A 16706-nucleotide genomic window follows, 5' to 3' on the forward strand; every position below is an offset into this window, starting at 1 on the left:
AATTTCACGGACTCCATACAAATAGAATTCAAAAGAAATTAACTTGCCTTTCTATATTCTTTACAGAACAGTTTGTTTTTCTTCAATTCTGAAGCGCACTGCACAGTTTATAAATTCGTTTCGCACTCCTCTCTGCCCCCTCTGCTGTCTGCATTTCTCACGATTCGTAAATTAGCGTGCCAACATGCAAATTAACCTCATGTAGATATACACTACAAGTGATCAATGCCGTGCATATTCCGCTCTCTATGTGAAGCTAATCGAACTATGAGCGCAATCCTGTACTGTGCTGTCATCTTCTGGTGCATTTACGGAACGAAAATGCAGTATTGAGCAGAAGGTCTTCGTCAGCAGTCGTCGCTTTGATGTAACTGGAATAGGGGGAAGATGTGTGAAGATATGTGTACGCCATTCAGGTATGTCCTGCAATTAATTAGATTAATTATTAAGTAGGGACTTTGATTTGATGTTGTGAAACGTGAATCGACATTTACGCATGAATTTACATACGTGTGTTACTTATGTATATGGATTGTGCTTACTACGCCCAGTGAAATTAGAAACAAACGTGAAGTCAGTGTTAACTACGATACTTCATCCAAATCGTATATCTATATTTTAAGCATCTTTCGGTGTAGCCCAAAGAAGGACCGTAGAATCTCAAGAAAGTGAGAGTGTACTGTGATTCTGTTTTAATTATTGTATTGTTTCTTGCAGTATAAATGGGAAGGAAAAAGAAGTGTTGTGCTCCAGAATGCATGTCTTCCAGTGAGGAAACGGGAATGATATTCTTCATTTTTCCCAGGGATTCAGCACGGTATGAGCCAGATCTGAAATACTATTATAAAACGTACTGTAATATTTTGGCTAGTTGTTATTAAAGGAGCTAAAAATCTTCATTATAATCAATTTCTAATTCTAGTAACACAATGAAAACCACCTGGAGCATTATAAAATCAGACACAGGTAGAAAAATTAATAATGCAGGTATACAGTTTTTAAACATTGATTGGAAGTTAACTGATAATCATGATGTGATTACAGATTCTTTTAATAATTATTTTCGAACAACAGCTGGACAACATCAATACCAATAATGTTCATCGGCATTTTCTGTGATTTGAAGAAAACCTTTGACTGTGTCAATATCTCTCTGTCTAAAGTAGAATTTTATGGAATAGTTGGTAAGGCCAATGCATTGATAAAATCCTGTGTGAAAGATAGGTACCAAAGGGTAAGTCTATTTTACTCATTGGAGGAATAATTTAACTCCAATATTAATTAATGATCTTGGTCCATTATATGCTGGATGCCTAGTAGTATACTTTTATGTTTCATTGTTGTAGTCTTGTGTCATTAGTGTGCTGCATTCTTTCACATATATATTTGAAAACTGTGTTAATGATTTACTCACTGTGATTTGTCTTTGATAAAATGTGTAATTGTTATGGGTTAAATATAATTAATTTTTATTTATATCATTGATGGAACTTGTCCTGTTGTCTTTGACTATTACTATATCCACTGTTCTTCCAGCCATGTAAGGATTACTGGAAAATAAATAAATGAATTAATGTCTGTTTTAGTACATGATGTAATGTAGCACCTACACCATGTTTGTAATGTTTACTGATGAATTATTTCAAGGTTTTGAGACAATATGTAATACTCTTACAGGGCTATGGTATGGGCAGGAAGAGTTGGGTTGTCCTGTACTACTGATTCTGCTAGAATGCTGTACGATAAATTTCTGTGCAACAAACATTTCTCTTAAAGTGATTTCACTACAGCTGAAAGGGTACACCTTAACAGATGTGCAGCAAGCCTCAATGCTCTACTGGCTACAGGTAAGCACTATATGTTTCTTTTCTGAATGAAGTGACTAATAATGAGGACTAGTTTTCAAAGTTATTGCCCCAGAACCCAGTTGCAATCAAACAAAAGTCATTATCATCTGACTTGAAATGACTCCTGAAACTGTATATCAATATACAAGTTATGTAGAATATGTCACAAATACTGTTTTTAGGATAATTAAAAAATATTTGAAATCAGACTACACTATCAGTGATATGATTAAGGTGAATTAGGTGGCAAAGATTTTAATATGAGGAATGATGTAATGAAATGTAAAGGTTTTGTATAAAGTTAGGCCTTTGTAAAGTAATGTGTTATTTTCCAATGTAAAGAAACTGTAATTCACCACGTAAGGAGGCACGCTAACTTCTGTTCCCCCCCCCATTCAGTTGGGTGCAGCAGCGAGTACATATCAACAGCTGTGTTTGTTGAGGAGGTTGACAACCTCTTTGATAGTTTCAATGGTGGAACAAGTGTTGACTGAGGAAAAACACTGTGTTGCCCACTCAGTGACCTGCCTTTCTTCATCCTCCTCTTCCACACAGTGGGTGGCTGATTGACATCACTGCTGCCCAGCATGTGTGGAGGACACTGAAAGAGGTGGGTTTTGAGTACCTTCACACCCAAAACCTGAATCATGACCCCCTGGAGAACACATTTGGGGCTATTTGTTTAAACTGTGGTTTGAACAATAACTCACCTGTGGGACAGTTTGTAGATGCCCTGAAGACTAGAATCATCAATGGCCTTGCATTTAGAGGACTGGGGGAAACTAATTGTGAGGATGATGGTGCTACTCTTCTGGATAATCTACAATCGCTTTTCAGGGCACCTGAAGCTGCTTCACGAAATCCTTCCACAAGCCATGACAAGGAAACCCCTGTTGGTGTGCCTGAGAGTTTCCATGTTGCTCAGCAAGTACAGATGGACATGAGTCCTGCAGTACCTGCTGGTGACATGGAAGTGCTCTCAGTAGCTTATGTCAGTGGTTCCATTGCCAGACAGGTGCTTCATGGTGTCAGCTGTGATGCATGCAAGACATGCCTGACATCTGAAGTGCTGCTATCAGCCAATGTCTTTATTTATTTCAAGGAGTGCAGTGATACAGAACAGTCTCTCACATATCCTTCTGAGAAGCTGGTGGAGATTGTTGGTACTGCTGTAACTCTGATGGAGTCTATAATGACAGANTGGAAGAATATGTGTGCCAAATAGTCACATGAGCATCATTAAATGTTTCATAAGTTGGAGAAAGTATCCCTGGTGACAAGCAATTGCAGTGCAGCATCAGAAACTACTGTGCAGCGAATGATAACATCATCATCCACAGTTCAATTACACACAAGAAACCTACTTTGAACTTGAGCTCCATCTCTTTCCCGCTTTGCAAACATGTTGCAGTGAATGAAAACATGGTCAACCACAGTTCGATTACATACACGAAACTTATTTTGAACTTGAGCTCCATCTCCTCCCCTCTTTGCAAACATGTTTCCTTCGTCTCAGAATATTAGAACTTCACTGGGTCAGAGTTCATTCTGGCCTTTATCTTCAAGAAATTATATTTCAATCGAGTGTATGGGAAATTGTTTTCTGACACACATGGGTCTTCTTTATGTGTAGGTAAGAATGAAGAGGCATTACTTCATAATTGACTTGCAAAGTTCAGGTTATCCACCTCAGTGTGAAACTCTGAGAAGCAGCATCAGTATCAGGGTTGAATGTGGGTAGGACTATTTATGTAATTTCTTTACCTATTTCATTTTCGTTACATCGTTATTCACTTCTGTTGTTATAGGTGCATTCCTTCTCTTGCTTTTGCCATATAATGCTACCTGTACTGGACTGGTGAACATAAACATAATCTTTTCAATAGTAATTGCATTTCTTTAACATATATTATTAATTTTTGCTATATAATCATATTCAATACTGAACTGGAAAATGAATATATGCCATAGTTTCGGTATTCATTACATTTTTTGTAAGATAAGTTACTTTTGCCATATAAACCTTTCAATTACTGAACTGGAATATGAATAGATAACCAGATTTTCAGTATTCAGTACATTTCTTTAAGATATGTTATTATTTCTGCCATATTGTTCTGCCCAGTACCGAACTGGTGAAGATGAATATATATCAGATTTTCTTATATCGTTAAATGCAGTCTTAATCTTGTTGACTAGTGCATTTCACATTCTTGAATTCCATCATTCTAATGAAAATAATAATAAATGGGAACATGAGTATTGTTTCTTACAATATATGATTTTTAATACTTAAATGTAACCGATAAGCTGTGTCCTGTATGGCTTTCAAGTGTAAGTTATGGGGAAATTATGAGGTTAATATATGTATCTCTGATGGAAACAGAATTTTCTTTCAAGTTTCCCCACCTTCAGGTTTCATAAATACAAGTATTCCATGTATGTCACAGTTCACAATGTTCAGTGCCTTTGGTTGAAGAGGTGTTTCATGTGAAAGAAAGGTTATGACTTTCCAGGCACTCGTGACAAACTTTCTCCAGATAAATAATTTGCAACCTAATCTCTTGTACTCCATGGCTGCAGAGGCTCTTATTCCGCCGTTTTTTTCGGAAAGGGGGTGGTGGACAAAGTTTAATAGAACTTCACGCAAATCCAACCCAAAGGATATGGGTGAAGTAATATTAAACTTACTTATGGAGCTGAGCCCTTCTTGAGAAGCTGCCAATTGTGCAGCCACTCAAGAATTTTCCAGCCTTTTGTAGAACCTGAAGGTTCATTACTGTGTTCACAAGAGCCATCCACTGGTACCTATCCTGAGCCAGATCAATCCAATCCATACCATACCATCCTATCTCACTAGGGATACATACGTAATATTGTCCACCCACCTATACCTTGGTCTTCCCAGTAGTGTCTTTCCTTCTGGCGTTTCCACCAATATCCTATATGCATTCCTCGCCTCCCCATTCGTGCTACATGCCCTGCCAACCTCATCCTCAACTAGTAATACTGAACACAGTTCAAAAATAGAAATAGGTTGGTGGGGAAATAAATACTTTTACAACCAGATCTCTTGTACGCAGAGATCTTTCAATTTTTGAACTGTGTTCAATATCATTAGTCGAGGAGGAGGATGAGGTTGGCAGGGCATGTAGCACGAAAGGGTGGAGGCGATGAATGCATATAGGATACTGGTGGGAAAGCCAGAAGGAAAGAGAGACTGTAATACAAGTGATCTCGTTGTAAAAGTATTTATTGCAAGTAGCGAGAAAAAGAATTGTAAGGGGGTCGAGGGGGGAGCACTCAAAATAATTGCTAAGGTAGCATACTTTCTTACCGATTGTAATATCGGCACTGGAGGCAATTTTAAATTTAGCTCATATAAGCTGTAAAGAGATGGCAGCAGCATTGCACCGAGGTGTCATGGCGGCCATGTCAACCAATAACATGGAAGTTTCAAGGGGCTGTTTAGTAGAAGTTAGTAGGGTTAGTAGCGCTCGGTGGCGCTAGTAAGGTAAGTAGAGTTATGCGTTGGAGTAACGTTGATATCTAGGCTGTTAGAAAGAGGGTTAGGTAATATACGGACGCGTTTTGTTTTTGGTGCACGAAGTAAAAGCGTTTCTTCATGTCGTTTGAGATGTTGAGTGACGTAAACAGGGGAATACATTTAACGTGCTTCTTTGGAATGTGCTTATCCTATTACGCTTATGTTGTGGAAACGACAAAAGAACATGATAGTGATTATGTTGCAATGTGTGATATCAGCGAACACGTGAGCTGCTCCAAAGCGTTCATGTCCGCGTAAGTAAAAACAAGCTCAAAGTGGGATACAGATCAAACGTAATTAATCATATTGTAAAATTAAGTTAATTCAGGATATGTTTCAGTTTTTAAAGGGGCGTACTAAAGTATTATAATTTAGATTCTAAAGGATTCTGACGATGGTGTATAATATTCAGATTTACAGGGTTTTTGGACTTTGTCCATCATCCGGTATTCTAGAAACTAGAAAAAACGTTTCGGAAACTGGATCTGTTTGCGTCCTCAGGTGAGGGTGTGAAGCCTGGTCTCAAATAATTAAATAACTAGTGAATCTTACAGGTGTTGTTCAGGGACCCAACAGAGTAGGTGTCTTTACCCACTCATCCTGAGGACGGAAACATATCCGGTTTCCGAAACGTTGTGTTTTCTAGTTTCTAGAATACCTGATTTAAGTTACTGTTAGATGTTTTGCACACAGGGCGTCTGAAAAGTAAGAACACGATATTTGTTACGAGTCATTCACTAGGGATTTGTACCAAAAGCTAAATTATAATTAGAAGTAGGGTTCCCAGATACCCTGTTTTCCCCGGATTCTTCCGTGTTTTCACCCAAATTTTGTTCCTCCGTTTATTGTTTACCCGGAGTGGATAATTCTCCGTTTTTTTATTTAAGTCCATTGCGAATTATATTTCATGGGTTAAATATTATCATAACATTTCTGTAATCCTTGGAAAATGGCATTGTTATAGTTTCTTTCGTTATGTTGCATTTCGTGAATGTTGGCAACACTTGAGGTTATAAACCAAAGCAGAGGTTGTTGGTGATAGTGTTTTTTTAATCCCGTTCAATCTTCGTTAGAAAGTCAGTGTCAAGTTAGCAAAAATGTTTGAGGGCGAAGAAGATCCATCAAAGAGCTTAGAGCAGAGCTTAGAAGAGCCCATTAGTTGTGAAAAATGTCGTTATAAACAAACAACGAGACATCACTCCTTTTTTTATTTTGCAAAACCTGGGAACCCTATTTAGAAGTGATGGAACGAATGTTCCAAATGGATCGTCGGATCAGACCAGACTTTCATGAGAATGAGAACTGGCTTTTGGTTTCAGAACAGTGCACCTGCGCATACCGCTTTAATTGTTCAAAGATTTCTTTCCCATAAGAGGGTAACTAAGATCAACTCCAACCCCTACCCGCCATTCACCAGGTATGGCTCTGGCTGACTTCTATCATCCATAACAACCTCCCCCCCCCAAATAAAAAAGCGACCGACCAATCGAAAGAGATGTTTAGAGGGATTTCAAGGCCGTTTTCAACGGTTAAAAGTGTATAGCGTCCCGTGGGGCCATTTTTGTCACATACTTTTCAGGTCGTGAAATACGATCTGACCTGAGGGAAGAACTTGAAAACCACAAAGTAATTTGAAAATAAAGCTGTATGTCTAGAAAGCACTAATTTAATGATACACGCACATGTTTTTTTAGGCTATTTAACGGCGATATATTAAGCGAATAGCGTCGAATGACTGGAAGAATTTTCATAAAAGTCGATTAGGTAAGAAGGTGGTTGTGGTCTACGTGAAAGGCCTCTTATTCAGGGATTTGCAGGGAGAGTCCGAGTGAAGCACGAAGTATCTACCCGGATAACCGACAAACTAGCCTGTTTACAAAATGGGACTATCCAAAATACAAGTGTATTCACTTCTGTTCTCTGTGATTATGTGAGACACAATTCCTTGGTACTTTGGTCGCGAGCGGGCCCGTTGTATCGGCCCCGGATAATGGACGAGAGAATGGAGCATCGATGGAGTGATAATTGGCATGGGAATACGGAGGCACTTGGAGAGGAACTTGCCCCAGTACCATAATTGTTCACCACCAATCTCACGTGGACAGCTCTGGAACTGGATCTGGGGCCCTGTCTGAGAAGCTATGTCTAATATTCTGGGTTGTGACACGGATAAATGCAAGCGTCTCACCGACTGGACAGCATAGGAGATGAACATGACGCGGAACTTCACCCCGCATTCTCTGAAGAAGCAGATTGACTGGACATGTAGACCTGTTAACTGAAGCAGGAGCCCCTTTCACAATTTTGGGAAGAGCTCCTGGAAGACAGCAGAAGTGGTCGTAATAACACACGGGCATAAAAAAATAGGTTTTGAAGATGGCAGGTAGATTGAACTAGCTTATGATCATGCCCAATGGCGGACCTTGTTTGCAGCCATTGGGCATGTTTCATCTCGGAAAATATCAGCAGGATTTTGATGGCATTTGGAACTGTGACTTTACTAGAGGTCGGTTGAATTTAATTTCCATTCTTATCGGTCCTGCTTTGCATCATGCTGAAATCTAGCATTATCAATTTTCTGAAACGATTGTCATAAAAACTGGTACGACATAAAATACAGATTTACAGCTTTTCTTTGAGAAATTTTTGTGCGAGAAAAATATTTAATTAAGGGGGGGGGTAGTAAAATAAATTATCCCTCTCATTCAATGCGTAATTGATGGAGAGGCCTAATTAATTACGCGTATGCAGTGGGAACTCTACAACGATAAATTACTCTTCGGGGTAATACTAATTCGAATTCTTGAAGATTAAATTTTTATCGTTTTCTTTACGAGAAAGCGTTTCAGTCGTTAGGATATTTCTTGAAACAACTTTTAAGACATTCTGCGTTTATGTAGCACTGTTAACCCGGAAAATTCTGTGTTTGGTACGTAACTGGTAGTTACACAACCGGCAACGACACTGTTGACGGCCGGTTACATGTTACGAGCAGTTTTCAAGTCCTTCCCTCAGTTTCACTGCTTACGTGTTTCTGTATTACTTCTATGTAACAAGCACATAATTAGCATAATAATGTTGACGCATTAAACAAAAAGGTACCTAAGTCCGTGTATTACTGTCAGAGTTCGAACTTTTCAGTGTTGGTTTGCTGACGAACTGTGTTAATGTAAGATTTTAAATATCGGCCCACATCCGGTTTTTGTTCTAATATTTTAGTAGAAGAGGGCAATTTTTTCAGGTTGCGTCTCTTACAGCTTAATTAAAAAACTTTAACAGAAAAAAGTACCCACCTACCACTCGGCGCCACAGCCCTGGGTGAGCCTTGGTCTCCCCTACAGCCAGTCTCCACTGCTCTCTATTCCTCATCTTCTCTATCCATCCTTTCACCTTCATCTTTTTCCGGTCGTTCTCAACATCGTCTGGCCATCTCATCATGGGTCTGCCTTTTCTTCTTTTGGAATATAGCCTTCCTTTTAAAATTCTGTTTGGTATTGCATTATCTTACATTCTTCCGACATCTTATTTTTTGCAATGCCATAATGTCAATTTTATGGCGTATCATTTCTTGGGCTACTTCATCTTTCTGGGTTACAGCATTTTACGTACATTCCAAGTTGCCATCGCAATGTCATTGTTCCGTGTCCTTTTCTTAGTCCGTTTCCCATATGTTCCACTTATCCGAGGCTGGTTGTTAGGTTTCTGAACAAAATTATTTTTACAGGATGAGGTTGTTAGCCTTATGCCCAACCCCCAACCTGGAGAACCAGGGTATCTCTCTTAGTCTGGACTCTATACCCTTTGACCTTTCCGGCATCGGTGACCCTACCGGTAGTTAAACTAACGCCGGCATAGCTCTCCAGGTCACAGAGTCACGCAAGCCCCACCACCACGGCAAGGTGGGGACACCTTGGGGAGGAATAGAAAAAAGTATTCACCCTAAATATTGACTACAGACAGGGATTGGATCGGTAATAGGATTTATTGAACTCTTACAATAATGCTGTCAATGTTCTACACATTTCAAGAATCACGGTAGGACACACTAGGTCTTCTCAGTCTGTTACGCTCTTCACTAGGCGTTGCTTGGTAGCGGCTTTCAACGGTGGATGTTCCCCTTCCTCTGGTTTCTTGAACTGTCCCCGGCCTCAGCTACAAGCTTCTCACAGCAATAGCTCTCAACAGCTGAACCCCAGCGGTTATCAACTCCTAACTTGTCCTGCTTATAACATCTCGGCACGGACCGGAAAGGAAACACCGCTCCACTGTTTGTGTTTACGGGCCTGTGCTTAATAACAGCAGTTGTATAGTTAATTATTTTGTGGTCGTTGCCTATCATCGGGACTACATGCCACAATATTATATACCCGTGTTTCTCGCAACATAATGTGCACGTTTTTCTTCCAAATTGCACAAGAAAAGTTAAATACTCATTCCATTAAGTAACCATACTGTCAATTGTAGCTTTTAGTTAAATTTGCTAGAGAACCGAACGTGCCCAAGTATGATGCGCAGAAATAGTCATTAACTGCTTGAAGGAGAACAGTTGGCATATGTGCGAGCAGTTAATTCCAGAAACTTAAAAGCACAATAGGCATAGATTTCTTAATCATACCGTTATTTTACACGAAGCTCAGATAAAAATTTGCTGATTATAATTCCTTTAAAGTCTGAAGTTCGTGTAAACAACGTTTAAAATGCAGTGCATATCTATCACAAAGGTCAGTGGTTAATGCTGTGCAGGTCAATAGCAGTTGTTCTGAGAATTATATCACAAAATGATTATATAACTCATAATGTTGGCTACATCTCATTAAGATCTACAGCCTTCTTTTGAGATATTTTTTGATGTCTCATATATTAAGCTGAATGAAAGGAAACTTGTTTTGTGAATCAAGTTCCATGTATTTAATGTTTATTAGCTTTGTGAACAGCAGAATTAATTAATATTCGCACAATCTCTGCACCACTGATCAGATTTACAATAGATGTGTACCTGAAATAAACCAACAATATCGGAAAGGAATACAAAATCACGAACAGGCCTTTGCATATTACGTGGAAGTAAGTGTCCATCCCTGTTAGTGGCCAGTTCTGTTGTTTTGCATGTTATGTCATTGACTCCACAGAGTCGCATTTAAGAGAATAAGACGGTGTCTTATTTAAAGAGAAACGTCATGTCTTTCTTGTGAATATCTTGGGGAGTTTGTGGTTGATGTATTGGTTATCTTTTAGGTATGGAAAAGGATTCGGCATAGTAAGACACATTTTTGGTGAAGATTCTGTTCTGAACCAACCCAACAGTCTAGGAGGAATGTTGTTTTACTCTGTCCTGATTGTTCTGAGTAAGTATGAATATGGTCACTCAGTGCATCTGGCGAATGAGGCCCTGATGACAGAGCCTTTTTCCAGTGATTCCATTTAATATGTGGAAATGTCACTCTGAGATTTTTTTGTCATTATTCTTAGTGGGGTGAGACTGAGCCCACTTGGTACTGCAGCCACAATTGGCCTGCTGTACCAGCCCCAGATGATAACTGAGGGTGATTGTGGAGCAATTGATGGAATGAAGATTGGCAGGGGAAACAGAACTACTTGGAGAGAACCTTCCCCAGTGCCATTTAGACCGGGGCTCGATCCCGGGCCGCCGCGGTGGGAAGCCAGCGATTATCATCATCATCATCATCATCATCATCATCGGTACAATAGGCCAGAAGTGGCAGCAGTACAAGGGACTTAGTCCCACCCCAGTAGCTATAAAAATCATCATCGTCGTCATCTACAAACGAAACATACCTTAAACATCCCAAAACACCAAAACCTAACTTTAAAAAATGGAATTTCCAGAAGCATGTCATAAATAATACATGTATAATAAGTAGTACGTGACAAGTCGATTTGCTGTATAACTTACGTCATTGTAATGCCGTAATAGTTTGTAAGTAACTGTACAGATGGCAGCTCTATGTTCGAAACTGTGCCATCTGAAGGACAAAAGTGTAACGTAGTTCGCTATTTGAAGCGGGAAAGAGGTAGACGTAATGAAACGTAAATGAAAGGCAGAAAGGGCATGTGAAAGAAAGGTGGAAGAAATTATTCCCTGTTGAATTTAAACGGGATTTGACAGATGTTATTAGAAAAGGTTCTGAATAATCCTAATTAGCACGTGTTTTATAGGCCTGCGACATATGTACCTTGTTCTTAAAACAAGTTGAGGCCCGCAAGGTACACGATAAAGTCCCATATAGTACCGCATTGATTCCTTGGTGTAGTGTCGGACAGATTATTTGTAGCCGTAACGCTGTGGAGCAGAATCATTTATGAGAGGAAGGCCTGCTCGCTTCACTTGGGTTGCAGAATGTAGATACATATAGAGGCTGCGAGTCAGGTCACCTGAGTGGAAAGAAAATTGGCAGGGGAATCCGAAGTAGTTGGACAGAATCTATCTCTGTGCCACGTTTTCACCACAAAGCCTACATGGACTGATCTGGAATCCCGCCTGCCGCGGTAAGAACCCGGCGATTAACCGCGTCAGCTATAGCACAACCAGAGATAGAACCTTAAAGTAGGCCACGACCGCCTCCTTCCATATCTTTTCCAATGCATTGTTCATTAGTTTTCCTACCATTCGATGTCTAAGATAAGGGCAGAAAATAAATAAATAAGTAAATAACCTAAAGTAAAATTGGCCTTGCCACCGCGCTATCCGTAAAGACTGACGTGTTGCTTGATTTTGTTTCACTGTCTCTCTCCAGAAGAATTCGAGATACTGCCTTGAAGAGGCGGGATAGCGACGGGCTACGAGCTGGACGGACGGGGTTCGATTCCTGGGAGGGGTAAGATTTTTATCTTCTCCATAGAGTCCACACCGGCTCTGGGACGTACCCAGCCTCCTCTGCAGTGGACACTGGGGGCGATTTCTCCCGAGGTAAAGTGGCCGGTGTACCAGACTAACTCCATTTAGTGTCAAGAATGTGGAGCCATACCTCCACCCCCATATAACTTAATGGCATAGTGCTTAATTAATTAAGCGCAGGGACGACGGACGGCCAGAACGCCACAGCTTTGCCTCATCGCCATAAATGATCATCTAGAACTGGTCAGGTGGTTTAGACACCCACAAGGATGGAAATGACGGGCGGATGCGACCTCTTTATGCCCTTATTCCGTGCACTAAATGCAGATCATGCATAGTGATATGTGTATTGACGTCCTGAAGTGGGCGTCCACGTTTCTTTCAAGTACACCGTGATATTTGCTTCCCTTTTGATGCTGACTGGAAACCGCTCAATGAAATATATATATAAACTGGATTTACACTCGTATTGCCTCCCGTTGTAGCAACTGAATTTCGTCAGCAAATTCTTTGAATACAAAATCCGTTCGAATGAACAATTATTTTGAGTTCATACAAAAATTGCGTGACCAGAAACAAACTCACATTTCTTTTACCGAATGTCGCAGTAGACTGGAGCCATTAGTCCCTCTGCTTCGTTTTCGAGAGCTGAAGGTAAAAGGTAAAGTTGTCTCCAACTAACTAATTAAACACGATGCCATGAAGACGTATGGTGGAGTTGATATGTAGATCCACGTGTTCTTGATCTCAGCACTAGTTCGAAGCGAGTGGTCAGCTTCACGCTCAGGCCGATTTATTCACGGAGAACTGTACCCAGCATCCATTGTATAGGAGGTTGGGTGGACCCCAGAACAGGTCTGAATGATGGGAAGAATGAAGAATCCCAACCGGGACTCGAACCCCCATCTCTCTGCCTTCCAAATCATAGCCAGTCGCTATACCGACTGCACTGTTCCATTTTTGAGAGTTCCCAGCTGAAAACTCATCCTAATTTCGGCTGTCGTGACTGGGTTCCTCGTGAATCCCTCCCCTTTCCAGTGATGCCGATTGCAGTAAGTACTTGTAGTTTTCTGTTTATGAGGAAGTAAACCTTGTTAAATGGCTGTATCAGTAATATCTGAACGTGGCCAAGGGTGTGGTTTGTTTTTTTGCTGAATATTTCCAGCCGTCAGGCTGCATGCTGCATGTCCATGTATTAATGAAGAGAATTTGTACGGTTTTGGTATCAGTGGAATGCAGTGATTTCTGAACCCTGTGATGACAATATTACTGTATAGCACGAATGGGAGGATGGAAAATGCATACAAAGATTAGTCGCAAATCCATGGAAGAGATCATTTTGGATACCTGTTTGCACATGGGAAGATATTAAATAAATAATAAAAACTAGAGTTTGCTGGTCTGGTCCTTACTCATCTGGCTTAGGATTCGATGCAGTGATGTCTTTGGATTAACTAGAAGTGGAAAATTTCTTGACCACATAAGCGACTACCGGATTATCGAGAAGGATAGTGCATTATGTAGTTGATGTTTCTGTGTAGGCCTATCACATTGTAATTTTATATTTAATTATATATTTTCGTATTAATGACGGTGCGAACATGCATTACCTGTTCATCACTGTTGCCACAAAAATCCGACATCTGCACTCTCTACTGGGGATGTTAAGTCTATGACACATCTTCATAACCTGTTCTGTAGAATTCATTTTCCATTTTCTTTCTGTGTGATTGGACATGATCCTGAGCCACTTTATAGTCACCTGTCATCCCCATAATCTTCTTCCTTAAGATATGGCTTAATGTTACTCTCTTGTTGATGTTTTTGTTTTTCAAGTAGGTTTCCTGGCTGAAATTCTGTATGGATTTCTTTTAATCCATATCCAAACTGTATATCTAATTCATTGTAACTTCACTGCATTTAACTCACTCATTATGTAATATCTTAAATTTAGCGAGCTGCTTGTACTGACCTACTGGCTCACTCACTCACTCACTCACTCACTCACTCACTCACTCACTCACTCACTCACTGACTGACTGACTGACCAAATCACTAACTCCATTGAGCAGATTCTGTCTTGCGAAGCTAATAGTCGCTCAACTATCAAAGAAATACTTCACCTTTCTATGGAACCTGAAGGTTCATTATGCGGGCTGGTCCTCCTCCTACTACTACTGCTGCTGCTGCTGCTACTACTAGTACTGCTGCTGCTGCTACTGCTGCAAATGATGATGATGATGATGATGATGATGATGATGATGATGATGATGATGATGATAATAATAATAATATCTTTTCTGTGTTCAGATTTCATGTGCACTTTGTGGGCAACTAAGCTGATGCTGCTTCTAGCTGTTGTGTCGAACCTTGCATCTGTCTACCTGGCGTACATCCTGTACGCTGTACTGTATGATTTCTGTATAGTCTGCGTCACCACGTATGGCATCAACTTTATTAACTTACTGCTGATCATTGTGAAGGTTCGGAGGCTGTCTCAGCACAAGGACTGTGGACAGTGGAGCACTGTCAAGGCTGCTGACAAGAAGAGGAATTAAATTTCATTAAACAAATAACCGCAATATAATGGTAATGGTTAAAATGTCATGACATGGCATAAGTCATAGTATTATTAAAGAAGCCACACTGTGTTGCCAGTACCTGCATTGTCAAGACAGTGACCATGACAGTAGTTCATCTATCTAGTAAGAAAAGAGGACATTGCATTCAATTTTGGGAGCCTCTTGGCTGTTTTATAGTATCATCAGTTGGTACTAAACATTTGTCTTTTGTGTAAGATTTTAATCTCAGAAAGAGGAATTGGAAGTTTGTGTTACTGAAAGCTGTGGCCATGTTTTGCATTTTATATGCCAGTTTTTAGCTGTTTTATGTAACACTTTCATTTGTCTGAGTGAAACAGTTTAGTTTTGACTAGATGAAGTTTGATGAAATATCTGACTGAATTTGTACTATACATGATATTGAGGCACATTAGCCCAACAGTGTTGCCAGCAGATGAAGATGAAATTTATGCACTTTTCTCTTTAGCAGTTCAGAATAATTTATCTTCTTGTCAAATTCAGCACATTTAACTTGCAATAAAAATTTGCATCCTTATTCCATTCCATTTACCCCTTTTTCTGCTTTTATGTCTTAAATTCTTTTATTTTTATGGGATGAACCTAAAATGTACTGAAAATACTTGTATCAGTTGTTGTACCATGAGACTGAGAGTGTTTATTTTTATTTGTATATTATTTTATGTTGATATGACCTCTGTAATAAAAGCTAATGGAGAAGAACATTGAATTATTCTCATATACCTTACATGAACATGCTAAATGGGACAAATTGTATGGTTTGATTGTGCCAAACTCTGTGAACTTACTACTTATTTAATCTGTTTCTCTTGTACGGTATTGAGGTTTGTTTTCTAATTTGATCATTTTACAGACGGTAGAACTCCTTAGATGAGTGATCAGCTTGTCGCAAGGCCTCTACCTAAACACAGGACAACACAGACACTGAATAAACGCAAACACGTACCAAATATCCGTGCCTTATGTGGGATTTGAACCCACGATTCCTGCTTCTGAGCAAGCGAAGACAGTTCATGCCTTAGATCGCTCAGCTGCCGTGACCGGCCCCTGTGAGCCATGACTGTTAATTTGTGAAAACCGAATGTGATATTGCGTGAATCTTATATTTGCTTCTGCTTTATCTGTCTGTCTTCCCAAATAAACAGAGATGACTGAATGTCTTTCTTTTTATTGGGAGAATGTGGATTGACTGCAGCTTGTGCTACATCAGGCTTGCCATGAGAATGCAGTTCTGAAATAGGTGAAGAATTCTGTGTATGAACTGTTTGAAGCATGAGTTTCTTATAAATAATATTTAAAATATCAGTTCGTACCACACAGGAAACACATTGTCTCAGATCAGTTTAGAGAAATAATTGCAATTTATTTTGAGAATAAATGAAGTGCAGTCTGCGCTAGTGTAGTTGTTCGAGGAACTATGCTACAAGCCAGAAGGTTACGTGTTCTAGTACTGATGAAGTGGAATTTTTTCAGTTTACCTAATCCAGCCGCACTATGGCCCTGGGGCCGACTCAGCCTCTGACAGAAATGAGTACCAGGAATCTTCCATGGGTGGTAAAGGTTGGCCTGCGCGTAAGGCTCACAAATTTACTGCCATCTGTGAGCTGATTGTCCAAAGAGAAAGTGGGAGCCTCGACGTCTCACAACCCTATAGGTTACAGGGATAGCTAGCTTTTACAGTCTGGGCAAAATGCGGAAATTTTTAATTAGAACAAGCAGTACATACAGTAACCACTGTGCTCTAAAGGGTCAGATTACGTCGAATAAATACATGACCTTGATCAAAAACAGAAGCTTTAGGTAAAATTGGGAGCCAAGTTACTATATATTGATTAGGGGCCCATTTGGAGAATTCT

At 39.9% G+C, this 16706-nt stretch overlaps 1 protein-coding gene across 3 annotated transcripts; it reads left to right on the top strand.

Annotated features, from left to right (window-relative positions):
* The first annotated feature begins 336 nt into the window (after positions 1-336).
* LOC111873453 (vitamin K epoxide reductase complex subunit 1) lies at positions 337-15559 on the top strand. Of its 3 annotated transcripts, XM_023868187.2 has the most exons (5): positions 337-416; positions 718-817; positions 1678-1847; positions 10630-10739; positions 14561-15559. In XM_023868187.2, the coding sequence occupies exons 3-5, from the start codon at positions 1813-1815 to the stop codon at positions 14806-14808; spliced, it is 393 nt and encodes a 130-aa protein (XP_023723955.1). In that variant the 5' UTR covers positions 337-416; positions 718-817; positions 1678-1812; the 3' UTR covers positions 14809-15559. The 3 variants fall into 3 exon arrangements, with proteins under 3 accessions (XP_023723955.1, XP_023723956.1, XP_023723954.1); XM_023868188.2 differs by lacking the exons at positions 337-416; positions 718-817 and having other exon boundaries at positions 1423-1847; XM_023868186.2 differs by lacking the exons at positions 337-416; positions 718-817; positions 1678-1847 and adding an exon at positions 5370-5648.
* The last annotated feature ends 1147 nt before the right edge of the window (positions 15560-16706 follow it).

Source organism: Cryptotermes secundus, unplaced genomic scaffold, assembly GCF_002891405.2.
Source record: "Cryptotermes secundus unplaced genomic scaffold, Csec_1.0 scaffold333, whole genome shotgun sequence".
In the NCBI taxonomy this organism is placed as follows: domain Eukaryota; kingdom Metazoa; phylum Arthropoda; class Insecta; order Blattodea; family Kalotermitidae; genus Cryptotermes; species Cryptotermes secundus.